Below are 12,281 nucleotides of genomic sequence, written 5' to 3'. Positions count from 1 at the left end.
CTTCCCGCATGAACACCAACCAATGGAGGCTTGCGCAATTTACCCGGTTCGCACCCTTGGTGTTGATTCCACCTTCCGGACTGGTGGGATTCACACGCGAGACTCCTACATGCAAGAGAACAAGCTATATGCATGCAACCCCGCGCTTTCGGTATGGCATCTACTGCGTCTGCGGGCACGCCCTAACCCAAACATCTCGAACGCCATGATCCTCTGCGCCATTTCATGACGCCACGACGCGCAGTGATGCCAAGTTTTCATGAACTATTGAACAGTCTGACAAGGTCTGTTGTAGGATTTACCCGGTCGATGGTTTGAAAGCTACGTTTTACCTCGATTATCTGTCTATCTGTGTGGCCGCCATGGTCAATCTCTATAAAGATGATCCGAAGTCCACGTTGAGTGAAGACACAACTTTTTTCCCAACCCGCACGTTACCATCTTCTGAAGCGCCAATCCAAGAACACAATGGTGCTCCTTGTCAGCCTCGTCCTGTTCCTGTTCACGCTGCTCGCGAGAGCGGCATGCTCTCCCACAGTCCCAACAGCCAGAACGCTCAACGGAACCTACGAAGGCCGTCATCTTCCCGAGTTTGGCCAAGACCTGTTTCTCGGCATCCCGTACGCCCTCGGCCCCCGTCTCCGTAACCCCGTACCCCTGACCGAGTCCTGGACCGGCGTCCGCGATGCCACTCGCTATACCATTGCTTGCTATGCCGATTCCTACAAAGGTGTTCTGGAAGCTGTTGGTGCCACTCTCGGCGAGGACTGCCTGAACCTGAACATTGTCCGGCCTGCTGGAACGACCCCGTCCTCGAAGCTGCCCGTTGTTGTATGGATACACGGCGGCAGCTTCACCGGTGGCTCCGGTGTAGATGGGAACACCAACACATCCTACGTCATCCGAGACTCGGTCGAGAACGGCACCCCGATCATCGCCATCACCATCAACTACCGTCTCGGCTTCTTCGGCTTCCCGGGTGGTTACCAAGCCGCCGCGGAGGGCGTCACGAACCTCGGCCTCAAAGACCAACGGCAGGCCCTGCACTGGATCAAGGAGAACATCGCGGCTTTTGGCGGCGACCCGAGCAAGGTCACACTATGGGGCCAGTCCGCCGGCGCCATTTCCATCGGGCACCAGATCCTCGCATACGGCGGCAAGGGCGCCGAGGAGCTGTTCAGAGGAGGCATCCTCGTAAGCGGCAGCGCAGGCTTCATCACGAATATGCTGTTCCCTACGCACCCAAACATCCTGAAGTCGTACAATGATGTCCTGAATGCGACGGGCTGCGCCGATGCGGACCACACTTTGGACTGCATTCGCGAGGCTCCCGCGGAAGTAATTTTGGGCGCCGCCAGATCAGCCCCGGTTCCCGCCTGGTGGCCGAGTATCGACGGAGATTTCATCCAGAAGCCCCCCACGTGGCAAATGCTCGAGGGCGACATCGCCCCCGTGTCCGTCATCGTCGGCGCCAACAACGACGAGGGCTTGTTGTCGGTCAACTCGATCGCCCCCGGCTTAGAAACCGAGGCCGAGGCCGCATTCGTCCTCCAAGCCAGCTTCCCCGTCGCGAGGCCTTCGACCATCCAGGAGCTCCTGGCCGCGTACCCCGTCAACGGCCCCAACCCGCCTTACTCGCTGCCCGTCAGCCCCGATCCGGCCAACGACGTCTTCTGCGCCGCCCTGCGCGACGCCAACATGACCTGTGGCGCGCAGTACCGCAGGGTGGCCGCCATCTTCGGTGACTACGCGCAGGTCAGTGGCCGGCGGCTGACGGCGCGCGAATGGGCCCGGGCCGGGATCCCCGCTTACAGCTACCGCTTCGACACGAACCCGACCGACATACCCATCGTCAAGAACGCCCTCGCGCCCGGGTTCTCGACGCACTCGTCCGAGTACTCGTACTTCTTCAACTTCCCGCCCGACTACTACATGCACGGGCTGAACCCGCCCGTGCGCAACGTGTCGTCGCACCTGACGCTCTCGAGAAACATCGTGGACAAGTTCATCGCGTACATCGCCACGGGCGACCCGAACTCGTTCAAAGGTATGTCTTTGTTCCCATGTCGTGCGCCGCCGCGCGGAGCGGTTGTCCCTTTCCCGGTTGTCCAGACGGATGCGCGTTAACCCCCCCCTCCTCGACCGAACAGTCCCCGAAGTGCCCGAGTGGCCGCAGTACTCCGTCTCGGAGCCGGCGAACATGGCGTTCAACGCCACCTTCGCCGACAACACAATCTACACGCGCGTCGAGGCGGACACCTGGCGCGAGGAGGGCCTGGAGCTGTGGAACAAGTACGCCGTCGAGCTCAGCTTCAATGGCAACTGGCGTCCGTGATCGGTTGATTGCTCCAGGGGTCGTCAGTCTGCGCTTGGCTTGAATCGTCATTGTCTTCCAAATGTGGACACGTTGGCGGTCGTCAAACCCCATTCATGCCGGGTTGCATTCCTGCGGATGGCCTCGACATGTGGGGGTTAATCATCGTATCAACAGTTGGCTCTTCAGATCCTTTCGTAATGTGAAATATCTGCTAACTCACCTAATCATCGGGTCTGTTTCCCTCCATACTCTGTCTACCGTGCCCTGAGTGAAAACGTAGAGAAGCAAATGAGCAACTTCGTCATGGGATGTTTGCTAGAGTGCCCGTCACGAATTACCTCGTGGCTGAGGTCAGTCAAACGTTGTTGCAAGAGCACGAAAGAGGCTACAGGAATGTTTCTCTCAACCGGCATCTGGAATTCGTTCCATGGCCCGCCTTGGTTATGAAGGCTCCCACAGTATTCATTACATACTCCGCCTCCATCGTTTCGTGCCTTCAACAGGTCACCGTCTCTATTCCCTTGCTGAGGGAAATGGTAATGCATGAGAAATAAAATGCAGAGAGAAAATAGAAAGGCTCAACAATAAAAGACGCGCATGGGTGGATTACTTGTTACATAGTTCTTGTCTCTTTCTTTCTTGTGTCAGGCGCCTCTCCTTCTCTCACAGAGACCCACGAATGATGAACAACAACTGGGTGGCGGTTAGTAGATTTAGTAGTGTCAAGAAAAACAAAACAAGCAGAAAAAAGGAATATGAGGTTGGAAAAAGCAAGTTTTGCTGCCCAAAATCTCTCTCTGAAACAGTTTGGAAGCGGCCGTTACGCCTAGAAACAAGACGGTAGGCTCCACTCGTTACTCTTTCCCCGGCTCGCTCCCACTGTGAGAAGGAATCGAGAGATCGAGCAAGTCAAGGAGGCCCCGTCAGACCCATGGCCCTAAAATGCATCTTGTCCCACCTCCAACCAAACCGCCGGTTCCCTACCAATCTTGAGAAAAAAAGTTGAAGAGGTGTGCAACGCCGTTTGCAATCAGAGAGTGGGAGAGTAGTGTGTGTGTGTGTGTGTGTGTGTGTGTATGGTTTGGTCGGTGCGCGATGACCAGACTGGTGACATGAAAGCGCTACGATGGGGCCCGCAAGGCCATGTTGGTGACAAATGAAAAGGAAACGAGTCGAATTGTTTTGAGGGCTTGAACTGAGCCCGGGAAGTAGAGCAGATGTGGTGCTCTGTGCAATCTGATGGTCTCACACTCGAGGCTTGCGCAGTGGCTACTGCCGACCGATGCCGGGACGAGGGGACTTCAGTAGCTCGGCCGATGAGATCAGCTGGATATCGAAGGTCGTAAGTACGTAATGGGTCATGATCCATTGAGCGTGGGCGACAGTCGAGTTGGATTTGGTTGATGCGAAAGCATCGCTTCAAGAGCCAGGACGGTCTGACTTGTACGAGATCGACGAGTGGTACTCAGCAGGACTGGTACAACAACAGCGGCTCTCCCACGTTTTCGATTTCGGGAATCGTGCACTTCAGGTCGAAAGCTTTGGACAGCACAATCTTGAAGATCTACAACGGGTCAGCCCCTGGTCGAGCCGCAATTACAGGTACTCGGTAGACTCACCTTTTGCACGTTGATACTATGGCTCGTGCTGGAGAAGATCAACGCAGCGCGCATTGCCTTTGCGAACCGGCGGGCCTAGCATAGTCAGTTATCCGAAGGGGACGAGGCAGGCTTTCATTCGACCAACCTGGTTCGAGATTTCCTCTTGGTCCTCCCTTGGGAAGTTGACGAAATGGTCATACTTGGTGCCCACGAGGATGGGAATGGCCGTCTTGTTGAAGCCCCTGCCCTGCCGATACCACTCCTTGATGCTGTTAAGCGTGCTCTTCCGCGTTAGGTCGAACATGAAGAGGATGGCGACAGCGTCGTTACAGACCAGGGGCAGCATGTTGACAAATTCGCGCTGGCCACCCAAGTCCCAGATGGAAAAGGTAATCTCGGTATTCCGGATCGAAATGGTCTTCTCCATAAAGTTGACGCCCAGTGTCTGGATATAGTCTTCGTCCCAGCTGCCCTCGACGTACTTGACCATCAAACTCGTCTTGCCGATTTGCGCATCCCCCACCATGCCGACCTTGATTACGACGTGGTTGCGACCGTTACTGGCGGCAGCCTCTGCGCCGGCACTGCTGCGCGAAGCATGGTCGGCGTAGCTTTGTTGCGCGCCAGCGCCGGACAGACCAGAGGCAGGCCTCGAGATGGGAGGGGCATTCATAGGCAGAGGCGGTGTGTTGTAGCGATCGGCTTGTTGGTCTTCGGACCGCGGGGATTGTGGGAGGCCCTGGTCGAGGGACTGGCTGGGTTGGGAGCGCTGCTTCTCCGAGTAGTCATAACCGTTGTTCTGAGCAACCTGCGGAGAGACATCGAAACCGCCAAGGGTGTCGTCTGGGTGAGGCGGGGCGGCAAGCTGGTCTTGCTCCATGGTGTCGGCTGCGTCGTGGAACTGGGCCGATGACCCCGCGGATAGTGTGGAGGAATCCAGCGTGGAGTTTCGCAGAGACGGGACGAGAGAGTCCGTCTCGAGCGAGGGGACGAAAAGACGACGATGCTGAACGCAGCCGCCTCGGAAATGACGAGAACAAATGGCAGTCGGCGCCGAGTGGGAGGGCGAACAGAGAGGGCCGGGGGGGATAAGCGGCAGGTTTCAGTTGAGGCCCGACGATAGCTTCATGGGCACTACCACGGACGGCGTGGGAATCGATCGGGAACGAAGGCCTGTGTCGAATTTCGGGTGTTCAGGCAGGTGAGTCTGTCACTAGTTAGGATTGGCGACGTAGACACAGCTCGCAGGAGGTGAATCGTGAGGCAGGGCGGAGAGAATAAGTGTCAAAGATGTCTCGCCTAGCATCTCTCTCCACACACGGGGGCTAGAGGAGGAGGGAGAAAGAGAGGGACAGAGACGAGTGTGTGGCGCGGTACAAGGACCAGTACTCCGTCCATACCACAGTGCAGTGCGGAAAAAAGAGACGGGATTGGACGACGAGCTGAAGCAGGGGGTTGCCCGCCTCGAGCTGGAGTCGAACCTGGCAATGACAAAAAAGGCGCTGTATTGGACGAAACGAACGTACCAGTAGTTGATCGACGGAGAGTTGCAGTGGTTTGGCTGGGACTAAGAGTGACCAGTTGTCGAGGCGGGTCTAGACAACGACGACAATAACGACGAAGACGACGGCCTCGTCTGTCTTCTCGTTTGAGAACTGATCAGAGCGGATGAGGAGGGGAATGAAAAGCCAGGTAAGTGGTTTTCCGTGGACCGTAAGGCAAGACAAGGCGAGTGGACGGTCAGGTATCGACGGGTCTGGATGTCGATGAGATGCGGCGGTGCGGTGCGCAGTGGCAGAACGAGGTCACGGTCATGGAATGTACCGAAACGGGCCAGGGCAGAACGGGGTGATGGGGATGGGGATGGATTAGCGGAGATGCAGCCAAGCAGCGTGCATGTCAATGTCAAGCGACAGGGCGGTCGAGTTGTGAATGTGCCAGGGGGATTGGATAAGACGGGATCCAGGAGAGGTATTGTGGTGAGTTGTGGTGCCTGTGCTTGTGAGACGACGTGTGCCCGTGTTGTGTTGTGTTGCGTTATGTTGTGTTATGTTGTGTTGTGCCGCTCGCTGTGTGTGTGTGTGTGTTTTGGTGCTGGACGCGGGAAGAGAGGGGACGGAGGGGATGGGCCCGCCCTTCCCTCAGCGCAGCAGCATCTGTGCAACACAAGTGCAGCGTGGTTAGTGCCCGGCGGAGTTTTAGTGAGGGACGCCAACGCAGGAAACGCAGGAAACGCAGGGAAACGGCAAGTCAGGGCCTCTCCAGCCATGGCGCTTATGGCAGATCGAGGGAGGTGCGACAGGGGGGGGGGGGGGGGCAGTGGCCAGTCAGAGGTCGTGGATGGGCCCTGGGACGCTGGGAAGGGGGACTGATGATTGACGATGACGCCAAAAATTCATAACTCGGCCACGGTTAGTGTGGGGAAAACGCGTCCGTCTCGCGTTTTGTAGCTATTGTGTAGTTTTAATGTTTGTTCTCGCTGATGCAGCATAGGGCCAGAGGCATACAGACACCATGCCTTGCCTTCATTCAGGAGCCCCACGCAGCTCGCTCAACTCATTGCACTAAAATGGGCTTGAGTAATTATTGGCATTGGTACTATGACCTTCGAGGATTATGGATGCTAGGGGATGGGCCAGGAGGTATTTTATGGATGGATGGCCTGACAGCCCTGCACTTGTGCTGCGTGCTAGTGTATTATTGTTTTGTTTGGTTTTCTTCCTCGTTTCTTTTCCCAATCTCCATCTTCGCCATTTCTTGGTCATCGCGACTCGGCGATCCACCGGCATGCCCTGGTTGTTCTACCTTTTTGCCTTCAGGCGAAGCTGGAAGAAGCCCAAAGAGCCCACCCGTCAGTGGGACTCGACAAAGCACAACCGACGGTGCGAGGGTAAAGCACAATCGACGGTGAGCGCCGCGACGGGTACGGGTGTGCGGCCACTGAGACAAGACGTTCAAGCGGACCAGCCGAGACCTTCTTTGCTGACCAAACAGGCCGCAACTCACTCTTGAGGGCGGTGAGGCTCGCCTCGTCATGCAAAAAGGCGACACATCCGGCGGGTGTAGACAGAAACAATTAAGCAGCCTAGCCGATGTTGGCCATTTGATGTTGATATTGTTATTGTTGTTGTTGCGTCCGATGGATGACATTGGCTATCGCTTTTGCTCTTGCAGCTGCAGCTCGTTGTCGCAGCACCCAATGTCAACAAGAAAAGAGAATGGGGGAAACCCCCCCCCCCCCCCCCCCAATGTCAACAACACAACCAATGCGCCCAGCTAGAGAAAGACCTCAGCACGCGGCATGAGACGATGCACGCACGGGACCCAGCAAGCAGGCGTCAAACCGCATTTTCAAGAACGAAGCTTGGAACAATTGACATATGTCGCCCTGGGCAAAACGTTCAAAATGAAGTGGGTGACGCCACGAAAAGAGAGGAACCTCTAGACAAAAAAAAGAAACAAAAAAAAAGAGAGAGAGAGAGAAACCCTCTTGCAATTTCGTTCGCACGAAATGGGCTGTTCATGCGTTTAAGCGGCAATGGCCACCCCGACGGGCCATTCCCGGATGGCCTCACGACCTGTTCCTGGCCGCTCCGTCCGAGCCATTGGGCTCATCATGCCCGGGACGCAGACTCCTGAGTCCTAAGTCCTGACCGCGGGGCTCCCTCATTCCGGCATCTTTGGCGGTCCTCGGCTTCTTCTCCTATCTCATATCTCACGCGCGGTCCCTTATCGCTATCAAGCCCGGCCCGATGGTAACCCGTCACAGCCAGCGCATGACTAACGGTTGGCTCAACAGCTCTTTGATTTCAAAGTGACCGGCTTCGGCAGGTGGGTCCGAACCGATAACCTATCGGTCCCCCCCAAGGCCTAAATTCCCCAGAGCTCTCTAAATCTGACCTCATTATCATCCATCCCACCACCTCCAACCAAACCGCATTTCTCAACGTCCTCACGATCGCAACAATGGCTTCAATTGCTCGCAGCATGAGGGCAGTCCGCCCCTCCACCCTCTCCCAGATCACAAAGGCCGCCCCCCGCGCAGCTTTCCCCCGTCCCGCGCAGCGCGCCTTCTCTACGACCCCCAGCAGTGAGCTCTATCCCCGTGTCTCCCTCGGCTACCATCCCGAACCACCAAGACTGACCCTCGGATCTCTTCCGAACCACCCTTTGCAGGCTTAATACGCAAGTACACAAAGGACCACGAGTGGGTTGACCTCAACGCCGACAAGAAGACGGGCGTCGTCGGCATCTCGGAGTATGCCGCTGAGCAGCTGGGCGACGTCGTCTACGTCGAGTTGCCCGAGGAGGGCGCCCAGGTCGCCCAGGGCGACGCCATTGGCGCCGTCGAGTCCGTCAAGAGCGCCGCCGACATCAACGCTCCCATCAGTTGCAAGGTCACCCAGGTCAACCTCGGCCTTGAGGAGAAGCCCGGCACCATCAACAAGGTCCCCGAGGACGACTCCCACGGCGGCGGTTGGATCGCAAAGGTTGAGGTCGATGAGGCCGGCGTTCAGCAGCTCGAGGCCCTCATGAGCGAGGAGGAGTACAAGGCCTTCACCGCTTCCGAGGATCACTAGATGGGGGAGACACTTGCAAGGGAGCGGTGCGGAAAATTCGGGGAGCCTGGACACATATGGGTTCTGCACATGGCGACGTCGGCGGCGGCGGCGGCGGCGCAGGGAATCTCACACCAAGCGGGTGTGCACTTTTATTTAAAGTTTGCGGTTCAGACCCATATAGAGCAATATGATGGTCATCAAGAGTTTCAGTGTCTACTGTGTGCAATGATCGGGGGAGACAGTCTATTTCTGGTTTCATACCGTGCCAGCCAGCGTCGTTAGGATGAAGACGGGATGGTCGCTTCCGTCGCCGTTTGTTTGCCCGGCCGTACTTGGTTGACGTCGTCGAGGATCCCATGTGCTCCTCCATCCACCAGGTCCTGTGCCACCAGTTTGCCAAAATCGTCTGCCTCCTCTGCGGTCTTGACCGCCTCGGTCCTCTCCGCGTCCACTCCGTTCGTGCCGTCGACGTGCACCACCGTCGCCTTGAGCCGCAGCTTCTTGCCGTCCTCGACCCAGGTTGTCTCGACGCCGATCGGCACGCTGCATCCTCCCTCGAGCGTGCGCATGACGCTCCGCTCCGCGACACAGGCCAGCATCGTCGGCTTGTCCTCGAGCTCCCTGAGCACACTCAGCACACGCTCGTCGCCCGACCGCGCCTCGATGCCCAGGGCGCCCTGCCCGACGGCATGCAGGGTACCGCCGTTCTCCGAGTCGAGGAACTGCGAGATGCGGGCGCCGTAGTTCATGCGCAGCAGGCCGGCGGCGGCGAGGATGATGGCGGAGAAGGGGCCCTCCGGGTCGTCGCACTTGCGGAGGCGCGTCTCGATGTTGCCGCGCACATCGGCGAACTTCAGCCCCGGGTAGCGGCGCTTCAGCTGGGCGATGCGGCGCACGCTGCTGGTGCCGATGACGCAGCCGTCGGGCAGGTCGGCGAGGCCCTTCCAGCCGTGCTCCTCGGCGAGGCCAGCCTTGAAGACGACAACGTCGCGCGGGTCCTCGCGTTTGGTGACGCAGCCGAGGGTGCAGCCGTCCGGGAGCGTCGTCGGCATGTCCTTGAGCGAGTGGACGATGATGTCGAGCTCCTTGGCCACGAGCTTGGCCTCGAGCTCCGACGTCCACAAGCCCTTGCCGCCAAAGTTGTATAGCGCCGTGATCTGGTCCTTGTCGCCCAGGGTTTGCATGCTGTGGACCTCGAACGAGACGTCCGGTCGCGCCTTGGAGAGGCCATCGACGACGATCTCGGTCTGCTTCATCGCCAGCGCCGACTTGCGCGTGCCGACATGGATGGCGCCGCTTTCGGTGGTGGACGTAACGGCGGCCATCTTCTTTTTTTTCCCCCCTCCTTTTTCTTTGGTGGTGGTAGACCGAAGGATGTTGTGTTGTCGGCTCAGCGATTTCGACGGAAGGGGTTTTCGAGTCGTCCAAGGTCAATTGCACAAACGGACTGCAGTCTGTCGTGTGGTGTATCGAGAGATGCTACTGGTGTTGGGCCGGGTTTTGTCGCTCTTGGAGGACAGCTTGGTAGAGCAAAGCGATGGCGGGGGGGGATGGAGGGGTAGCACAGGTTGTGGTGAGTCCGTACTGTCAATTAACTGTCTTGAACACTGTATATGCAGGGTCTCGGGGGTTCCACTCCGCGCCGCATCTCCGAGCTGCCGACTAACATCTCACGACGTCGAGCCGAAGTTAGCGGTGACACAATTCGCGATCGTCCCTTGACCCATGTAGCCGCTGTCACGATCGTTTACATCCACGGGGGACTCGGGGCGAACACGCACTCAGATGCGCATGCAAACTCGGCTTCGGCCCGCAAGGTCGGCTTCGGCCTTAGATCTCGACCCAAGCATCTTCCCACACACAACCTATCTCGCTGAACCTCTCTCTCACTTGCATCGAAATAGGTTCCAGGATGTGTATCGGAGCATCCGACCCATGCTGTAGAGAGCAAACAACGTCTGACGTGTTGAAGCACAAAACTCGCCACGAAGCCGTTAAGATGGCCGTGAAAACACTCCTATTCTCCTAATGTCCTCGAAACAGCAACAGCGGCACGAGGGTGAGGGTCTCACCGATGGCCCTGATGCGAAGGCACTCGAGAGCGGTTTGGCAAGCACATACAGCACCATTCGCCGTGTCCTTGCGCGACCACAATCCGTTGCTCTGGGTCCTGACGTCGTCGGCCAGCTATCTCCCTCACCGAGTCCTGTTGCACCCGCATCGTGGACGGGTTACTTTGTGATGGTCGAGGTCGGATTCCGGCAAGCGTCGAGACCTGATGACGCGGCAGCGCACAGCTGTCATGGTGCGCGGTATGCCGGCAATGGATTTTAGCGGAACTGTGTGAAGCACAGTTCCTGGATACGCCTAGTGAACCCCATCATGGTCGGTCAATTTGCCTGGGCCCCCAAGGCTTGAATCATTTGGGAGACTGAAACACCAACAGCCGGAGTAAGTCGAGAACACATCACCGTTGAGGTTGAGAGCATATCGACCACGTCCCACCTCCACGCGTTGTCTTCATCCCGCTCAGTACGACTCTCCCCGCGGGTGGAACGGACAACATTTGCGCACCCTCACGCAGAGTCCTCAAGGACGCCGTCGTTCGATGCTCTGTCATCCAGGTCAGCGGTAAGGGTCTTGCCAGCGATCACCTCTGATTTGCCGTTGCGATGTATAAAACATGGTCAACTCGCCGTACCAATGAACCGATCACGCCATCCTTGTCCCTCATCTTAACTTACAGACCATCAACAATCCATCACATCTCAAATCTCACGACCATCGGCCCTCTCGCAACTATGAAGTACACCTTCCTCGCTCTGCCCGTCCTCCTGGCACGGGCCTCTGCTGCACCCCAAGACCCCCAGGTGCCCATCTCAACCTCCATCACGACCCTCACCGTGACTGGCCAACCGGTCCCCGCTCCTACCGAGCCAATCCCCAACAGCCCGAATCCCGTCCCGGCGCCGGTCCCCTCTGGCCCGTCTCAGCCCACCCCGCCTTCCGGCGGCCCCCACTGCGTCTGCGGCGCGACCTACTGCGGCAAGGTCCTCGTTGGCTTTCAAGGTGTGTGACTCCTCTGTGCCCTGATACCACTAAGCATACCCTCACGAAGAAAAAGGAGAGGGGGAAACACCGTCTCTAATACACCAAGCTAGACTATACTACCGAACAGGTCGGCCAGGTCTACTGCTCCACCCCCGGCACGAACTGTGCCGCCGCTGCTCCGTCCCCTGAGTTCCTCGAGAACAACCTCTTCGTCTGCATCTGTCCACCGGACCAGAAAGAGGGCTCCATCATCGAGCTCCTCTGCTCGTGTCAAGGCCGCTGCAAGAACGACGAGCCGGACTTCATCGGCCGCTGCGAGACTCCATGCAATCTCGGGTGCGCTCCCGCGGCCTCGGGCTCGTCTTCGATCCCGGTCCCACTGCCTGTGCCTGTGCCGATTGAGCCTGCTCCCATCCCGAACGAGCCCGTCCCGGCCCCGGTCCCCCCTGTCCACAGACGATCGTGACGGGGGGTTCACGTTTTGTTGATCTTTGCATCGTCGAGACTGGGTATTATCTTCAAATCCTTCTTGTTGCTTGTTGGTACTTGTTGCGGGTCAATAAGCACTGAGCCAAGGGTCGCATTTTCAGCCGGTACCCCATGAAGGGTCTGGCTCCCACACTCTTTACGGTTTGGGTTGATGGGTGAGCGAGCATACGAAGGGACGGGGATGTCTTAGGCGGATGCGCTGCCCTCTGGGCAAACCACTCTCTCTAGGTTCAGATACCAACATTCTTTATTTTGACGTTT

The 12,281-nt window shown here is 57.7% G+C and overlaps 5 protein-coding genes across 5 annotated transcripts; 3 read left to right on the top strand and 2 right to left on the bottom strand.

The window, feature by feature from the left end:
- The first annotated feature begins 427 nt into the window (after nucleotides 1–427).
- On the top strand, nucleotides 428–2,583 carry CDEST_04645 (Putative carboxylesterase, type B, carboxylesterase type B, active, alpha/Beta hydrolase). Its single transcript, XM_062920804.1, has 2 exons — nucleotides 428–2,047; nucleotides 2,151–2,583. The coding sequence occupies exons 1-2, from the start codon at nucleotides 469–471 to the stop codon at nucleotides 2,333–2,335; spliced, it is 1,764 nt and encodes a 587-aa protein (XP_062776855.1). The 5' UTR covers nucleotides 428–468; the 3' UTR covers nucleotides 2,336–2,583.
- A 1-nt stretch (nucleotide 2,584) lies between these two features.
- CDEST_04644 (Putative small GTP-binding protein) lies at nucleotides 2,585–5,979 on the bottom strand. The gene is made up of 4 exons (XM_062920803.1): nucleotides 5,445–5,979; nucleotides 4,064–5,125; nucleotides 3,937–4,011; nucleotides 2,585–3,881 (listed from the first exon to the last, which is right to left on the bottom strand). The coding sequence occupies exons 2-4, from the start codon at nucleotides 4,796–4,798 to the stop codon at nucleotides 3,783–3,785; spliced, it is 909 nt and encodes a 302-aa protein (XP_062776854.1). The 5' UTR covers nucleotides 4,799–5,125; nucleotides 5,445–5,979; the 3' UTR covers nucleotides 2,585–3,782.
- A 1,809-nt stretch (nucleotides 5,980–7,788) lies between these two features.
- CDEST_04643 (Putative glycine cleavage system H-protein/Simiate) lies at nucleotides 7,789–8,587 on the top strand. The gene is made up of 2 exons (XM_062920802.1): nucleotides 7,789–8,008; nucleotides 8,095–8,587. Exons 1-2 carry the CDS (start codon nucleotides 7,885–7,887, stop codon nucleotides 8,496–8,498), a joined length of 528 nt encoding a protein of 175 aa, XP_062776853.1. The 5' UTR covers nucleotides 7,789–7,884; the 3' UTR covers nucleotides 8,499–8,587.
- An 11-nt stretch (nucleotides 8,588–8,598) lies between these two features.
- On the bottom strand, nucleotides 8,599–10,039 carry CDEST_04642 (Putative porphobilinogen deaminase). The gene has a single exon (XM_062920801.1). The coding sequence runs from the start codon at nucleotides 9,803–9,805 to the stop codon at nucleotides 8,759–8,761; it is 1,047 nt and encodes a 348-aa protein (XP_062776852.1). The 5' UTR covers nucleotides 9,806–10,039; the 3' UTR covers nucleotides 8,599–8,758.
- A 110-nt stretch (nucleotides 10,040–10,149) lies between these two features.
- CDEST_04641 (uncharacterized protein) lies at nucleotides 10,150–12,280 on the top strand. Its single transcript, XM_062920800.1, has 3 exons — nucleotides 10,150–10,865; nucleotides 10,927–11,549; nucleotides 11,642–12,280. Exons 2-3 carry the CDS (start codon nucleotides 11,153–11,155, stop codon nucleotides 11,995–11,997), a joined length of 753 nt encoding a protein of 250 aa, XP_062776851.1. The 5' UTR covers nucleotides 10,150–10,865; nucleotides 10,927–11,152; the 3' UTR covers nucleotides 11,998–12,280.
- Nucleotide 12,281: the final 1 nt, after the last annotated feature.

The sequence above is a fragment of the Colletotrichum destructivum genome, chromosome 3 (assembly GCF_034447905.1).
Source record: "Colletotrichum destructivum chromosome 3, complete sequence".
In the NCBI taxonomy this organism is placed as follows: domain Eukaryota; kingdom Fungi; phylum Ascomycota; class Sordariomycetes; order Glomerellales; family Glomerellaceae; genus Colletotrichum; species Colletotrichum destructivum.
This window is presented reverse-complemented; position numbering and strand designations above follow the sequence as displayed.

Excerpts from the sequence above, each read along its gene's own strand:
- CDEST_04645 (XM_062920804.1), top strand. The coding sequence starts at position 469 with ATGGTGCTCCTTGTCAGCCTCGTCCTGTTCCTGTTCACGCTGCTCGCG. Across the intron at positions 2,048-2,150 it reads CGACCCGAACTCGTTCAAAG|TCCCCGAAGTGCCCGAGTGG; the intron begins GTATGTCTTTGT and ends TCGACCGAACAG.
- CDEST_04644 (XM_062920803.1), bottom strand. The coding sequence starts at position 4,798 with ATGGAGCAAGACCAGCTTGCCGCCCCGCCTCACCCAGACGACACCCTT. Across the intron at positions 4,012-4,063 it reads AAGAGGAAATCTCGAACCAG|GCCCGCCGGTTCGCAAAGGC; the intron begins GTTGGTCGAATG and ends TGACTATGCTAG. Across the intron at positions 3,882-3,936 it reads ATAGTATCAACGTGCAAAAG|ATCTTCAAGATTGTGCTGTC; the intron begins GTGAGTCTACCG and ends GACCCGTTGTAG.
- CDEST_04643 (XM_062920802.1), top strand. The coding sequence starts at position 7,885 with ATGGCTTCAATTGCTCGCAGCATGAGGGCAGTCCGCCCCTCCACCCTC. Across the intron at positions 8,009-8,094 it reads CTTCTCTACGACCCCCAGCA|GCTTAATACGCAAGTACACA; the intron begins GTGAGCTCTATC and ends CACCCTTTGCAG.
- CDEST_04642 (XM_062920801.1), bottom strand. The coding sequence starts at position 9,805 with ATGGCCGCCGTTACGTCCACCACCGAAAGCGGCGCCATCCATGTCGGC.
- CDEST_04641 (XM_062920800.1), top strand. The coding sequence starts at position 11,153 with ATGTATAAAACATGGTCAACTCGCCGTACCAATGAACCGATCACGCCA. Across the intron at positions 11,550-11,641 it reads GGTCCTCGTTGGCTTTCAAG|ACTATACTACCGAACAGGTC; the intron begins GTGTGTGACTCC and ends ACACCAAGCTAG.